The sequence below is a fragment of the Nipponia nippon genome, unplaced genomic scaffold (genome assembly GCF_047370975.1).
Source record: "Nipponia nippon isolate SJK-2023a ecotype South Korea unplaced genomic scaffold, ASM4737097v1 scaffold_1, whole genome shotgun sequence".
Lineage (NCBI taxonomy): Eukaryota > Metazoa > Chordata > Aves > Pelecaniformes > Threskiornithidae > Nipponia > Nipponia nippon.
The window spans coordinates 123913204-123928541 of record NW_028262290.1 but is presented as its reverse complement, the minus strand read 5'-3'; the positions used below and the strand labels follow the sequence as shown (position 1 = coordinate 123928541).

At 37.7% G+C, this 15338-nt stretch overlaps 1 protein-coding gene across 7 annotated transcripts in view; it reads right to left on the bottom strand.

Moving 5' to 3' along the window:
* Positions 1 to 2997: 2997 nt before the first annotated feature.
* Positions 2998 to 15338, bottom strand: part of SLC4A7 (solute carrier family 4 member 7) — a 100472-nt gene continuing 88131 nt past the window's right edge. For 3 of the 7 annotated variants that reach the window (XM_087770908.1, XM_087770940.1, XM_009466433.2), the window contains 6 exons: positions 14469 to 14537; positions 13863 to 14036; positions 13388 to 13519; positions 12555 to 12652; positions 10651 to 10758; positions 2998 to 7470 (listed from right to left, as the gene is read on the bottom strand). In XM_087770908.1, the coding sequence (XP_087627034.1) occupies positions 7389 to 7470; positions 10651 to 10758; positions 12555 to 12652; positions 13388 to 13519; positions 13863 to 14036; positions 14469 to 14537 (663 nt within the window). In that variant the 3' untranslated portion in view covers positions 2998 to 7388. The remainder of the gene's footprint in view (positions 7471 to 10650; positions 10759 to 12554; positions 12653 to 13387; positions 13520 to 13862; positions 14037 to 14468; positions 14538 to 15338) is intronic. The other 4 variants (XM_087770937.1, XM_087770944.1, XM_087770913.1 and 1 more) reach the window with 3 other exon arrangements.

Genomic DNA, 15338 nt, shown 5'->3' with positions numbered 1-15338 from the left:
TGAGTAGCTCTGCTGACAAGGCAGGGGGTGGGAAGGCACAGCTGTAAATAGTGGGAGACAAGCAGAAAACCCTTTCATCAGTAGCCAGACATTAAATCAGGTGGGTATATTAGCACCACACCCTGACTGAGGGGTAGACAAAAGGAAACAACCCCCTGTTTTCCATGTACCAGCCATAAACTTGAGAGAAAACAGACATGAAATATTTCCTTACCTATTCTCACAGTTATTTGACTTTCTTGAAATCACTGAACAATTTCCCACCTCTGTGTTTCTTCTTTACTCGTGTCAGCAGAAATTTCCATGGAGCCAGGCTATTAACTATCCTCATAACTATCCCCCAGCTATTAAGCCAGCCCCGTAAGAAATAAACCAAACAACACTCACATTTCACCTAGGTTGTGCCAGAAAAAGCCTGAGATCAGACAACTCTTTAAAAGAACAGGAACACATTAAAAGGAAAATGTCTTTACAGCATAGAGTCTTATTCAATTCTGTTTAGAACAATGAAATGAGAGCAATATTAACTAATTCATTTTAACTGGGGATAATTACATTCAATCAGTTATGTTAATTCAATTACATAGGAAGAGAGATGCATTCTGATAGTGCTGGCATGCAGGATAGGACAAGAAATGCTTCAAGAACCCTGTCAGAAATTCAAGAATTCACATGATGAGAAACAGGAGACAAAGGAATTACCACCCCAGACTTGATCTGTGGCCCTGTCTAGTATCTGTCTCAGATGACACAAGCACATAAAGCTTCAGAAGGTGAAAACAAACGCCCAAATAAACAAAACCACAAAGACATGTTGGAGAATCAATCTACTGCCATGAACTACAGTGTAATGGTTAGAAACTCTCTTAAACAAAAAGATGCCTTATTTTCTTTATAATCTTTATAGCAGTAACTACTGGATATGGATAGTTTGTAAGCCAACTAGTTGCTTGATTTACCTTTGAACTCCTTTCTTAATCACTCTAGTGGCTGAGTTTCACTATCTAATTATACACAAAAGGTTAACTGGCTTAAGCTGGATAAAGAAGCAGTAGATATGTTATAACTTGGCTTTAATAAGACTTTTGATGCTCTTGCTAGATAGGAATGTATCTAATACCATAAGCTGGGTGTGAGGTCAGATGAAAATTCACTCCTTAAAAGAGCAATTATCAATATATTATTCTCAAAATAGAAATAGCAAAGGAAGCAAAGAAGATGACGAAAAGTTCCCAAAAGGTACTTCTCCTTCTCCAGTCTGATGACACCAAAGGGAACTCTGGACCACTTCCCCTCTTGTTCCCAGAGAGCACAGTGGTCAGAAGGACGAGTCACCACTGGTGACAGCCCCTGCCTAGGAAATTCTACACTGATGAACCCATAAAGACAATGTTTGAAGAATACATCTTACACATTCTGTTGACTGAGTTAATATAGAAATCTGCATGTTTGCTATACATGAAAACTTCCACATGCATGTATTTTATTTTGTTTAATAACTTCTTTGAAGGTTCTCTATAGATTAACTAGGATCCAATACGAGGTTCCTGTTTTTCCAACAAATCGAAATATTCAAGCCACTGCTGGTCAGGGTGGGGTGGGGTGGGGGGGAAGTTGATTTGTTTGCCCTCTGCGCAACCACAGTTCCAGTGGACCCATAAATGTCCAGGCCTATTCTCAGATTGCTGGACCCATGCAATACAAGTCTCGGGGCTATTTTCCAGATCATAACTTTTATCTGTAGATTCTGCCTCAATCTACCCTGTTAATCTGCAGTTCACAGATGTAGAAAAAAAGAGGATTTCTGAGGTCTAGCGAGCAGCTCTGTATCAATGCAAGGATAATACGCAGCTCTGTGAAATTCATCCTCTCCGCCCTCGCTACCAGGCAGACCTTTTTAGGGAACTGTACCGCTAAGACTTCGAGCCTCTGGGAATCATGAGAGATTGTTTGAAGTCTTCTGAAGGCTCAGAGCTGGTAAAGGCGCAGGGCTGGGGAAGATGACATCGGGAGGACCGGGGGAGGGATGGGGGCAGAGTAACCCTTACTTTAGAGGCATTACTCCTAGTTTCTTCGAAGAGATTCAGGACTGAGATTCACCCTCGAGGTGGCAGCCGGCACGCCGCACAAACTGGGCTTCATTTAGAAGAGATTCCCTGGAGTTTTTACATCTTATTTATGACTAAGCAGGCCTGGGTCAGCACTTGACTTTTTTGAAGTGTTTTATACCAAGTTGCATCTGTACATACATCCCCAAATTACCAACATTATCTTTTGACATTTTTAACATCGAGTTTGAAACCTTTACCTCTCCATGACTTAATTATACCACGGCTGGTGTACGCGATTACCCGGTAACTCTGTGACAAAGCCGTAACACGCCGAGAAGACAGCAGCCGAATTTTGTTGCCTCCTCCCCAGGCCAGCCCTCGCCCCCCGCCTCCCCCCACGGCGGGGCCGCCTGCCACCGGCGGCGGCCAGGCGCCGCCGGCCCTGCACAGGGGCCGGGCTGACAGCCCACCCCGCGGCCGAGGCGGGCGGCGCTCCCTTCCCGCCCGCCGGCCCTGCACAGGGGCCGGGCTGACAGCCCACCCCGCGGCCGAGGCGGGCGGCGCTCCCTTCCCGCCCGCCGCTTTCCGTTGGGGCGGCCCGCGCCGCGCGTGCTCCCCCCACCTCCCCCCGCCCCATCCCACTCACGCTCGCCTCCGCTCCGCGTCCGGCTGCGGCGGCGGCGGCGGCAACGCTCCGTCCGCCGCGAGGGGAACCCCGCCCCGCCGCCAATCGCGTCCCATCTTCTTCGAAAAGAGCCGGGCTCGCCGGCCAATCGCAAGCCGCCGTGCTCCGAGGTGCCGGGCACCCTTACCGACGGCCGACGCCGCTGGCCGTCGCCATGGGCACGGGGACGCCAGCCCCGTGTGGCGGCGAGCAAGCCCCGGCCTCTGAGCACAGCACCCCCACCCCACCCCTTGCATATAATAAAAAGAGAAAAAGCCATAATATAGTCCCGTAGATTTTTATTGCTTTTACCAAGTTTCCGAAACATTACAAAAGATAATTTTATTCTAGCAGTAATTAAAACAACAAAAGGCTGGATCTTTCACAATAAAGACGAGTCTGAGCGTTGTGTTTTCTGTACGAACTGAATATTGATTCCACATTTGGAATAATGTTTTCATTTGCTTTGGAATTTGTTATGAAGTAAGAAAACATCATTGTAGTTAGAAAAGCAGTCATAAAAAATTCGAACCGTACAGTATGTAATCACATTTCAAACAATCAGTATTAAAATCAAAAGCGTAGTTCAGCTACAGATGCTGAACCCTGGAAGACACCTTTGCACAGGAGTATCAGCAACAATAGAAAGAAAAATACTATAAATTATGTGTCTTGCCAATAAAATCAGTTAGAAAAGTATTGATTTTCAAACTCATTCATTATTCCAAATAAATGTCAGCAGATACTAAATTCAGTGTGAAAGTGTCTTTAGATTAACTTCAATGCCAACTACGAAGTCCTGGAAGTTTTCACTAAAAATGTTACAAAATAAAATCGACTTAAAATTACTAAGCAATTTGCTTTATTTATAGCACTACTTTTACACTGACTCAAAGCTGTGTGCCTCTAGTCTTAAAATTCACCGTAAAATAAATTATTGTTGGTATGAACAAAGTATTTCACACATTTGTACTGTACTTGATAATGAATTCGACCTAGATGAGTAATTAAAACATTACTAATCATATAAAGCAAAAAGAAAACTAAAATCATCGCGGTGCTCACCTAACAGACTACATTTGTGAACTGAAAATCATGAACCGTTTATCTTACGATTTACAGAACATATGTACAAGACAACCCTTTAAAATGGTGCAGGCTCTGCGACATGACACCTATTTGTTACAGATATATTTTACAGCCTGTCGAACCTGCCTTTGCAAAGGGCACAAATTAGGAAGCTACCATATAAAGACAGAGATGCAGGTGAAGCAAATGATAACAGGAGAACTTCCCTTAAATGCAGAAAAAATGACCAAGACATTTGGTTGAAAAACCCCCACTAGGGCACCAAACTCTACCCTAACAGGTTTTATGGTGACGAACTTGGCAATTTGGAACATTTCACTGAATAACCTTATGTTACAGCTGCAAAGTTAATGTAGGAAGAAAGTATAATTAATTTGGGCATATGTAAACGGAAAGAAAAGCATGTCATTGTAATACATGTGAAAATACTAAGAATGAGTTTTGTAGAATATAATTTAAACATGAGACTGCACTTTAAGTCAAATATTTTAGATGATAATTTAAATGGAGTGGTCAAAATTAAGACCTACGCTTTATGTAAACATTCATATTTATAAATAAATTAGAAAAAGGAAAAAAAAAAAAAAAAGACCAAAAAAAAAACCCAGAGGGACTTCCTGAGCTGGCTCTGCAGCCACATACACAGTAGCACTAAGCTCCATTCCGGGAAATCAAGGCATCTAAAAAAAGTGCAGGGCTGTTTATTTTCCTCTAACTGTTGGAATGGAAATACATTGGCGTAGTTTTTACAGGGCTTAACCCCTCTGAAGAAAATCAGTGCACAGCAATTATCACTGCTCTTTTGCATCCGTTAAGGCAAAATGTGTATCTACATACAGTAAGCTACATCCTTAGCTGTTCTACTTTAATACTATGTGTGATTTTAAAGCAGAGAAGGTGTAAAATGAGCAGCGAATCACTTAACCGTAGATTATCAGTGGGGTTTTATGCACTTAATACCAGATCTTCTTCTATCCATATGGGAAAAAAGTGCAAGCATAACGTGCTAGCGACCAAGAACACTGGAACTAAAGGTCACTGTAAACTGCTTTGCAATTCATGGTATATCTGGCACTGATTAAAATATCTATACAATCAAAATTAAATAAATACTGTGATTAGATTTGTTGGGCTTTGGCTTTGTTTCCTTTCAACTTTACTAGAAAAATACCCACTTCCTGTAATGTTGACCAAAACTTAACCCTTCTGAAGTAGAAGCCAGATACAAGATGTGCAGCACCAGGGAACCCTGATTTCTGGCTTTAAAGAGTTAAAAATCTAAAAGGCTTACAATAATTTTTTGGGTCTTTGGAAATTGTTGTAGGACTGTGAACATGAAGTGTAAAACTACTGGGAGGACTGCTACAGAAGTAATGTATTGTGGATAACGCTATGTAAACTGCCCCAAAAGTATCTTCCCTCTTTGATTCAGCAAGAGCTACTTAGTAGTCAACAACTGACGTGCAGATGTGTACTTTCTTTTTTTAAATAATGCAGAAAGTTTTGGAAAACCATCTGCTATAGTTTCACTGTATCTCAGTTTGACTAGAGGGAAAACGTGGGTATTTTCTGAAAGAGCACATACCCAAGCTAAGTCTCAAGCTACACTATTATCTAAGAATAAAGGAACATGTATAAAGGAACATGTATACAGGACGTTACACAGTATTAGTCAAATCGGTAATGCAGATCTCACTTGCTTTGCCACTGACCTGAGCCTTTGTTATGACAGTTTGGATGGCATTATTCGTATTGCTGTACACTATGATTTACTTTCTTTAAACTGTCTTCTTGGAATTCAGCCAAATGAAAAAAGAAAAAAAAAAAAGGCATTATTTAATTACATTACATTTAAAGGGAACGGTAACAGTCCGTATAACTTATATGCTATTTTTAAACATTTCTATTTATTCCCACTGATTGCTTTATTTTTGTAATATACAATTATCTTCTCTCCAAGTAACACTTGGCTGAAGAGCACCAAAATTCCACCTCAAGTAGTATTTTCAGATGAACTCTGCCCTCCTCCAGAATCAGCTCCGTTTGCAGTTGTTGAGCATTTTACCATGTGGTCCATGGCAAAACTCCCAACTTTGCCAAAAGCAAAATTAAGCAAACAGCATCTTTTAATTTTAAATGAGCACAGATTCTAGTTAAAGCCATTGTAATACATCCAGAAAGGGCTTGTGGCAATTCAGAATGTAAAGAGATCATTTCAGAAATTAAAGCCAAAAAACTAAGGCATAAGGCAAAAAAATATTAATAATGGAAACTGCACAGGTAAGTGATCAAGATTTTCATTTATACATAAAATTATCATTATTTCAAATAGTATAATGCTAAACACTAGAACTTGAAAAACTAAGTACAATAAATGCACTGACTGCATCTTTATCAGTGAGCCCCCAAAAAATCCCATTTACTTTAATAAATGAATATTTACTTTTTAAATTCTTCTTACATGATAAAAATTTATACTAATTAAAATAAATAAAATGTTTAAAAATAAGTTGGTGTGCTATCATATATGCCCTTTACAATGGAGAGGATCAGAACTGTACACACAAATACCACAAGCAATTTGTAATCCATAAAATAATACTGATCATAAACCTATTACAGAATTAAACTACAGCTAATTTAATCAAATACACAGTAAATTTAAAAATTAATTAAGCAAGAAACATATTTGATGAGGACATGACATACTTTAAACTTAGAGCTGAGTAAATCAGACTCTGGAAGTCGATGGAAAAATGTAAATAAAAGCAGGAATAAAAGAATTCAAAAGTACTAGTGTGGTAAGTATGTATAACTTCCTATAGACCAAATTGTTGTCTCGAAGTCCAATTTATATTGTGTAAACATGGAGTGTCCAGAATGGCAAATACTGACTTGGGACTGTAACTACAATTACTGCACTCATACTGCTACTGGACAATAATGAAAAATCAAGAGTGAATTAAAATAAAAAAAAAAAAAAAAGGTAGCAGAACAGGGTATTTATATATATTTTAAGGATTAACTAACCACCCAACTTAGGGCTCTAGGCCGCTTCTGTAAAATAGGAGAAACAGAATCCAGAAAACACTAGCACATAGTGGAGACATAAAACACAGTAGTTCTTGTCAACAGCACATTAATATTTGTTCTATGAAATCACAAAAAAGTATACCCTGCAAAAACAAGCAGTAATTGCCTGCATGGAAAACAAACTTCTGTAGCGCACATTATAAACAGAGGTATTGCAAAATTTTAAGCAACGTGGACCAGTAATCGTCAGCAAAAGCTGATTTAACTTCTATGCACATATTAATTATTGAAAATAATATGCATTCATTACAATCTTCCTATTTAAAAATGAAAATAAAATTTCCAATAAAATAAATAGCTGAAGTGTGATTACCACTCATCTTATTTGTACGAAAATCTTCTCATTATGCAAGCATATCTACAGTGCCCTAAACAATGGCAGAATTAAATACATGTTGCTCCTTAAATTGGAAATCACACTTCAATGGTATAATATCCTGCAGTGATATATATACACACACAAATACACACAATTCCCCCTTTGTTCAGTTCTATAAAGATGTTTCAGCATCCACATACTTCACAACAGGTGAATCTTCCACATTTATTTTCACACTTTCTGGTTTTTCAGGGCTGTTTGAAAGCAAAGAGGAAAACGTAAGATTTGGTTCACTTTAGTAAAGCTTAACTTTCAAACATTTTATACTTAACAATGAACATTGAAAGTATTTATGTAAGGATACTTTTATGATGATGCATTTCTATTACATTCTAGTAATTGTTAAATACTATTCACAGGAACAGTACAAGCTTAAATAGAGAAATCACCAAGTTCTCATCTATAAATACCATTTCCAGTCCCACTGCTTTTATTCATTCTATTGATTTGAAATTGTTTTGCAAAACATCTTTTTCAAAACAAAAAAAAAAAATCAAACACAAAACTGTCTAGTTAAAAACACTCAAAAATACATAATAAGCAATGTTATTAATACTGATAAATTATTGGGCAGGGAAACAATTTTGTTCACAATACAAGACTGTGATAACATTTCAGTCTTTTCAAAATGGGGAACCACACTTGTAACAACAGTAGAAGACAGTTAGAAATCTGCATAAGCATCCATTCAAGTGGAAGATCCTAAAGAAAACAGGCTGGCTGGCACGTGGACAACTGACACTCTTAGGCACAAAGCCACTGAACAGTGGCTTATCCAAGGACAGAAAGGAACATCCCGAGGTAGTTACAGGACAGTAGAAGAGAAATTGGAACAGCATAAGAGCGAGGATTCTCTAGGGATGAATTTTAGAAGAGACGACACATCTGTGGAGTTGCTCTTTAAAGAAAAAAAAAGTAGCAGAAATCCATGCAGAGAGAAACATTCTGGGATTACTTAGAAAACATAAGTGTACCTGGACTCCACAGAACCTATAAAATATGAGAGATGGTGGAGGTAGAAAGAAAAAGCAATCTGGATCAGTTTGGGAAAGACAAACAAATCTAAAAAATATTTTTTTAAAAAAAGGTAAGTTTTTAAAGAAATAATGCCAACCCACACAACATGTCATCTGGAATTCCAAAATACATTGCTTGCTTCAAACTTCACCCTATTTGAAACCTATAAATCTGAAAATAGCAGTGCCTACAGAACCATTTTTACCACAGCACCAACATTTGCCCATGTTATCAGATGAAGACTGTTACACAGAAAAACCTCAACAGAACTGAGATGAAAAATTTACTGGGAATTACTTTTGACTGAGCAGTGGTGACATCTCTCAATCTCTCCAGCACCCACTATACAAAAAAAGGGTAGCAAATACATGAAAACAGCAACCAATTGAGTTAAGGCTCAAGGAAGTCTTGCCTTCTAACATTTTCTAAATGCATGCAGTATCAGATTGCCTCTTGCAAGAGCTAGTTTCCAGCACCAGTGTTTTTTATTTTCAATTTGTAGTTTCAGCAAGTTCCCTTCCAAGATGCAATTTTTACCATACTAATCTCAAGCGGGCCATGTTACAGAATCTAAGGGAAATGTCTTATAGCAAAATATAAAAAAAAAATAAATGGAATACTGAATATGGCCCAAGTAGATCAAAAAAAATTGCAAATTGGTCAGAAGCCTAATTCACTAGTGCTGCATATAATTCTATACTAACTTAACCTATTCAGGAAACAGGAAAGCACAGGATGGAGTTGTAATAACTTCTAACTGCCTGAAAACCAAATCTAAAAATTTTAGTTCTTCTGGAAAGAGAAATACAGGTCTGTATCTCTTCAAGCCTTACACACACAGTGACTTATCAGATAATGTAACAGAAGCATCCACAAGGTCTGTAAGGGGTTTCTCAGAACTTAGCATGAAAGAAAATAAACAATTAAATGCGAGGGTATACTGACACACAATACTCTGTTATCTACCTAATGCCGCTGTTATCCATCTTCCTGACAGTCTAGCTTGTGTGGTACTCAAGTTTTAAACATTTTTAAAACATCTATTTAAACATTTTAAAATGTTTGAACAATATGGGATGAAGATTCACTGAAAATGGTGCCTGCACTAACAAGTCTCTCCAGCTTTTCCTATTACAATAACTCTGAGATCTCTCCTTGTCTCCTTCTTCACCCTTGGTTGACCTACTATCTGGGCAAAACAAAGTATATTTCCATGCCTAGTTTGGAGCAATGCATGTCTTGACTAAACAGATGGTACACAAGTGCTAAGTGGCCAGTCACTACCGCTGTTTCCATGATGCAAGCTAAACAGTACCCAACAGCTTGGACAACTACGTATGAATTCTCCCTCACCACCAACTCTTCCACTGAGATGTGATTTTACACAAAACTTGACAATTTCCTATCTGTGAAACCTGTCTTCCTTTGAAAGGGATCAACCAAAACAAGATGCATGTACAGATGGGAGGATTGCATAAGAATTTTCCAAGTCAACCAGGCCAATTCTCCCTCTTTCCTACATAAAAACTACTAAGCAATAGTTGCACTGTGATGGAGCAGTCCACAGATACCAGTCCCTACAAATTACAAGCCTCTCGGGAAGCTGGGGATATTCTATATGAGTATTCAGGATTTGGTTTGCTCTCCTTGATTGATTCAGCCAGACAGGGAAGAAACTAGGATGGAACAGCAGAATGATTCATTGCATACAGACTTCCTTGTTTGATGGTAAGCTCACTGATAAAGAGGCTCCTAGCCACGACAGAAGATGCACGTCAGCTTAAAGGAAATGTTAATAGCACCGAGGACTCCTAATCTGTCCAGTACTTCATTCAAGCATATTTCATATCCAGTGAAGATAATATTCAAGCCACATTTGATTTTTAGAGATTAAAAGCGAGATGGGGAAAAACAAACCAACCAACCAACTCACAAAACCAGAGGGCAGACCCTAGGGCAGCATAAAGCAACAATGAAAATGCTGGACTTACCTTTTATTCCCACTGGCATTTGTAATGTTCAGGATCAAACAATTCCCATGCTCATATACACTCTAGTAAAGCTTTTAGAAACCCTAAGCCCATCAGAGTAGCATACAATTGTATTAAGCAAATAAAGAGTAACTTTGAAATTGTAATGATACATTTAATAATTGGAATTCCTTATAGAAATTGTTTAACTTCAGAGTACAGAGCAAAAATTCAGTTCAAAATCAAGTTCCTCAAAAGTAAAAAAGTCAATGCAGATCTACAAACCATGTATGCTCTTTTTGAGATACATTTCAAGAAATACAAGTACAGCTATTAGCTGCTAAATACAAGACCATAGTTAGAAAATGCGTGAGTAATTATAGCTACCTCAGGTTAGCTCTGGTTACTTTGGCATTCTCAGTACTCATGGCAAGAGCCTTCCACTGTGCAGTTTTGGCCATTTCGTCTGATATGTTTACAATTGAGGGATCAACACTAAAGAACAAACATACTTTCTGGTTAGTATACAATACCTTGCAATGGCATTATACTTATTGTCACTCATCGTTTACATCAGTTGTGCCTTCTTTCAATATTTACGCAGCCACAAGTTAAGTTCATCTCCTACAAACTTATTTCAACAAAAATTTGAAAATTTAACTCACTAGCGCTGCCTTAATCACATAGCATCTTAAAACAGTTTTTCACATAGATTCCACTAAGACATTGAGAATATTTGAGAGAGATCCCAGTTCTAAATTACCTGCAACTTCAGAAAATTATTTTGCATGCTCAGAAATAATGAAATTAATCACACTGTTCTGCTACGGCTTTCATAAATCAGAATTACTTTAAGTTGTTTCCAGGAAATAATCAAGCACAAAAGAGCAGATTTTAATAAAATTCTGAAACTGGTAACTCAGTTGAGATTTAAACCTAGCAAAAATCTGGAAGTCCCAATTATCTAGACAGACTTCAAGTTGTTTTTTTTTTTTTTCCTGCAGAGCCTTACTAGACATTTTTCAAGGTTTTTTTGCCACCATCCTCCCAAGTCCTGCAGAAAATAAGTTCGCCCTCACAGACAGTAAGCTTTCAAAGCCTATTTCCCCCTTTGCCCTCCACACATTTATATGTACAGCAGACTTAGGTGTTGTCTGTAGATATGTTTTCTTTTCTATTCCATACTTAAGCTTCAGAATCTACCCCAGAGTATCTGTAAGAGTTCCTCAAATTGCACAAAAATCTTTGAAAGCCATTTTCCTCAGGATTCCCCACAAGACGCAAGACAGTGAAATACATAGTAAATGCACATAGCTGATGAAATCATAGTTCTACTGTGAGAGCAATTAGCAACTCAAATGTTTTTTTAAAAAAGCTTTAGCATTTTTATTTGAGTTGCTAAAGTCTGATTAAGCCTACTCTTGGAGTAGACAATAGCACTCAGCAGGAGTGATCTGTCTAATGCAAAAATCTGCCTGTTCCCAACTCAGATCAGGGTAGACCTGACGCTACTCTAGATCCATAGGAAAGCCAATTTTTAACCTAGGAACCCTTAGTACTAGAGAGGCAAAAAAAGCTGGCAAGCTATTTATCTGTCACATCTTCCAGGTGTGTTGAACAGTTGTAGAATACCTGACAACTAAGATGAATACATCCCCTGCAAGGGAGATACATACTGAAACAAAACACCTTCCAGTGCTAGAGGAACTTTTCATCAGTGAAATTCCAGCACTTCCTTTTCTGGAAGAGAACTGGTAACCCTGTCCTCACATTTACTTTCAGAAAATGACTTTTTTAAAGTAAAAATGGCTGCCTCTAAAAAGATTTTTTTATATCGCAGAAATTATAGACTTTAGCCCTCACTTAAATAAACGATCAAAGAACTGCACACTTAGACTTTTTCTGAAAAATCCAAGGGGCTGGTAAACACATGACTCAACTGATGCTATTAGTTGCTTAATACTCAGTATTTCATGCACAGCAACACACAAGTATTCCACAAAAACTGACCAAGGAAGCTTCTTCACCTTGAGTACAGCTGGTCGAAATTGAGTCATCTGATCTGTTCAAGATGGTCATGTAAATTTATAATTAAGATGCAGTTTTAAAGAACAACACAACATAAAAATGCTACTATAGGCCCATGAGATATACCTTCATACTTCCTAATCATGGCTGAGTTAAAAGTTGGGGGGAAAAAAAAAATTGAACTCATAGACAACCAACTTAATATAAAGCAAATTACAGCATGTGACACAAAAACTTTCAAAAAGAACAACATTTTATTATACCTGTATTTTAGGCTTTTTACAGGAAAATCCAAATTTGCTTCTCCATATGCAAGATGTACACTTCCATTGTCCCCTGACTGAAGCATTCTCTCTGCTTCCTGTAAATTCCAAGTAAAAAGTTTATAAAATTACTCATGCAGCAGAAATCAAGGAAGTATCTCATGCTGACAGTTAATTTTCATAGCGGTAAAGGGCATTCCCCTGGACGTACTGGAGTTAAATGCAGGAGATAAAGCTTACAACCTTTTTTTCTTAGAAGTGTTTTATCCAGGTGGTGGGGTGGGGGAGTGGAGAAGGAGGGTGTTACAAGTTTCGTAAGGAATTCACCCAGCTGGTATACAGTTAGGTAAGACTTTTATGGAGAACTTAATACAGGCTATATTACTATATTATTGGTAACTAGCAGTTGGTTTTAACTACAGCTCTGCAAGCACACACAAGCAAATGTCCCTGACATGATGAACAGTTTTGTGATTAATTTAAGCAGGATAAAAGATCCTCACTCCACTGCTTTTCTCTCCCATCCACAGCCACTTTCTAACCTGATGAAAGACAAAGAAAGCAACATTTTGTGCTAAAAACTGCTTCTTTCCACTTTGCTTGCTAATTTTAATCACAAATAAAGAGTCATAGTTCACAATAGCATCATTGAAACAGTGATTTTTCCTTAACTTAATCGCCAGTAATAGTTCCTCTAGAATTTAGTAAAGAATTTCAAAATGTGTGTTTGGTATATAAGGTCATATGCTCAGGCCACTTAAAATTCTTTTAAGTCTCATTGAGTGTTTTCTAGTAATTTACTACATGCTTAGTTTGATTGTTTTCACACTTACTGCTTTCTCTTTTTTCTTTTTGTCATCTTCTTTCTTCTTTTTACTTTCTGGCATAAGATCATCAAGCCAGCTAAGCTCTCTTTTGGTGAAACATAAATCCATCAGCTTGCGAATGAACACTAATGCTAGAACCTTAAGGGAACCAGAAATGGAATCATAAAACTATTTAAGTGAACAAAAACGCACGCACTCTTTCAGTACATTCAGAATCTTTAACTGAAGCCGTTTTTTGTAGTACTAGTATTATCTTACCACAAAGTTAAATAATTTCCACTTTCAGTAGCTATTCACAACTGAATTGCTTATTTTCAGGAAATGAAATAAGTCCTTGTGTTTCAAAAGTGAACTTGCACTACGGGTTCTTTTGCTTCTTTCCCACTCCCCTCCTTCTTAAGGCAGCAAATATGTTCTGAAGGGATCCTGGACGATGCACGTACCCTTGGAAAATTACTAACTTGTAAAACAGATAACTTACCATCATAGGGAAAACAACAGCAGCTGCAGAGGCTTTAATCACCCACAGCAGAACTAGGCAAGTGAGCTGAACAACTGTAAAGATATGGACCTTCCAGAGTGGCACATAACGTAGATAAATCAGGTCGGGTTGATGTTTGGCAGGCATTCCAAACAGTTTTATACGGTCAAAAAACTGCATTGAAAAACAAAATCATCGTTCAGTTAATTATTTTCTTCCCCTCCAGAAGGAAATAAACATTTTTAGGGGACTCCAGACACATAAGTTAAGCCCAAATAAAATACTAATGAAGGGCACTGAACATTCAAGGGGGTGGGGCTGGGGACCATTTTGTTGTTTTTTTTCCCACCTCTCATTATTACTATAAAACTTCAGAATATTTCAGAAAATTTGTTGCTCAGCTACGCTACTGAAAGAATAAATGCAAAAGAACTGAGAAGTGAAGGCACAACATGGTAAGAACAAATATCTGAACATGACACTCAGGAAATTATCCTACGTACTATTCAGACAATATGGGCTAACTTTGTCGTTGCTGACATAAAGTAATGTGTTAGTTTCCTTTTCATTCAGTGTTAGCAATTGCTCATTAAAATCAGACTTTACCTGAATGCCTTTTAATGAAGATACTCCCATGTAAAGAAAGACACCATACAAAACTGGCATTGGAATAAACTGGAGAGGAAAACATACCCACACAGTTACTTGTGGAATCAACATGGCATAACATAGCAGTCCGTATTAGTGAAAGACATGGACCAAGTTATTTTTTACTTTATATTTTACTTAAGTGAAATCTGTAAAAGCTGAGGCTATTTATAGAGAAAATATATGCATCATTGAGCAGCAAAAAAAAAAAAAAAAAAAAAATCTAGAGCTAACAAGGCTATCACCAGGATTAAAAAAGTAGTTCAGTCTTGACTGCCCAGTATTTAATTTTCTAGGTTGCAACCAAGATTTCTATTAATGCTAAGTATGCTGCTTTATGTTGCTATCTGATAGGAACTGTATTGAGATTATCAACTTCATAAAATTGCCATATGAAGTGTTACTTTTGACCACTAATCTTGCATTTCTGGAACAGATGAAACAAAAAACCCACCATACCTACTGAGCTATGAAAATCAGCTGATTATTCAGGGCTAAATTTTGCTCTAATAAGAAGATCAATTTAAAGCTTACTAAGATAATGAAGTTGTCCACTGATTTCAGTGGCAGTTGCATCAAACCTCTGCAGCCTACACAAAGCAAGTGAAGCTTTCTTTGCTCCTGTATTCATGAAACTCCTGAGTAAAGGACAGCCAAGATAGAATTCGAAATCTTAATAAAAACAGCTGCTATCAAGCCTGAAAAAAAGCCTTTACTGAAACTTCAATAGTGTGGAATAAAACTGTGCCTTAGGGATTCATTACTGCATGTATGTGTGTGCACGCATGCGTATATACATTTATATATAAAAAAGCTAGTGTCTTCACT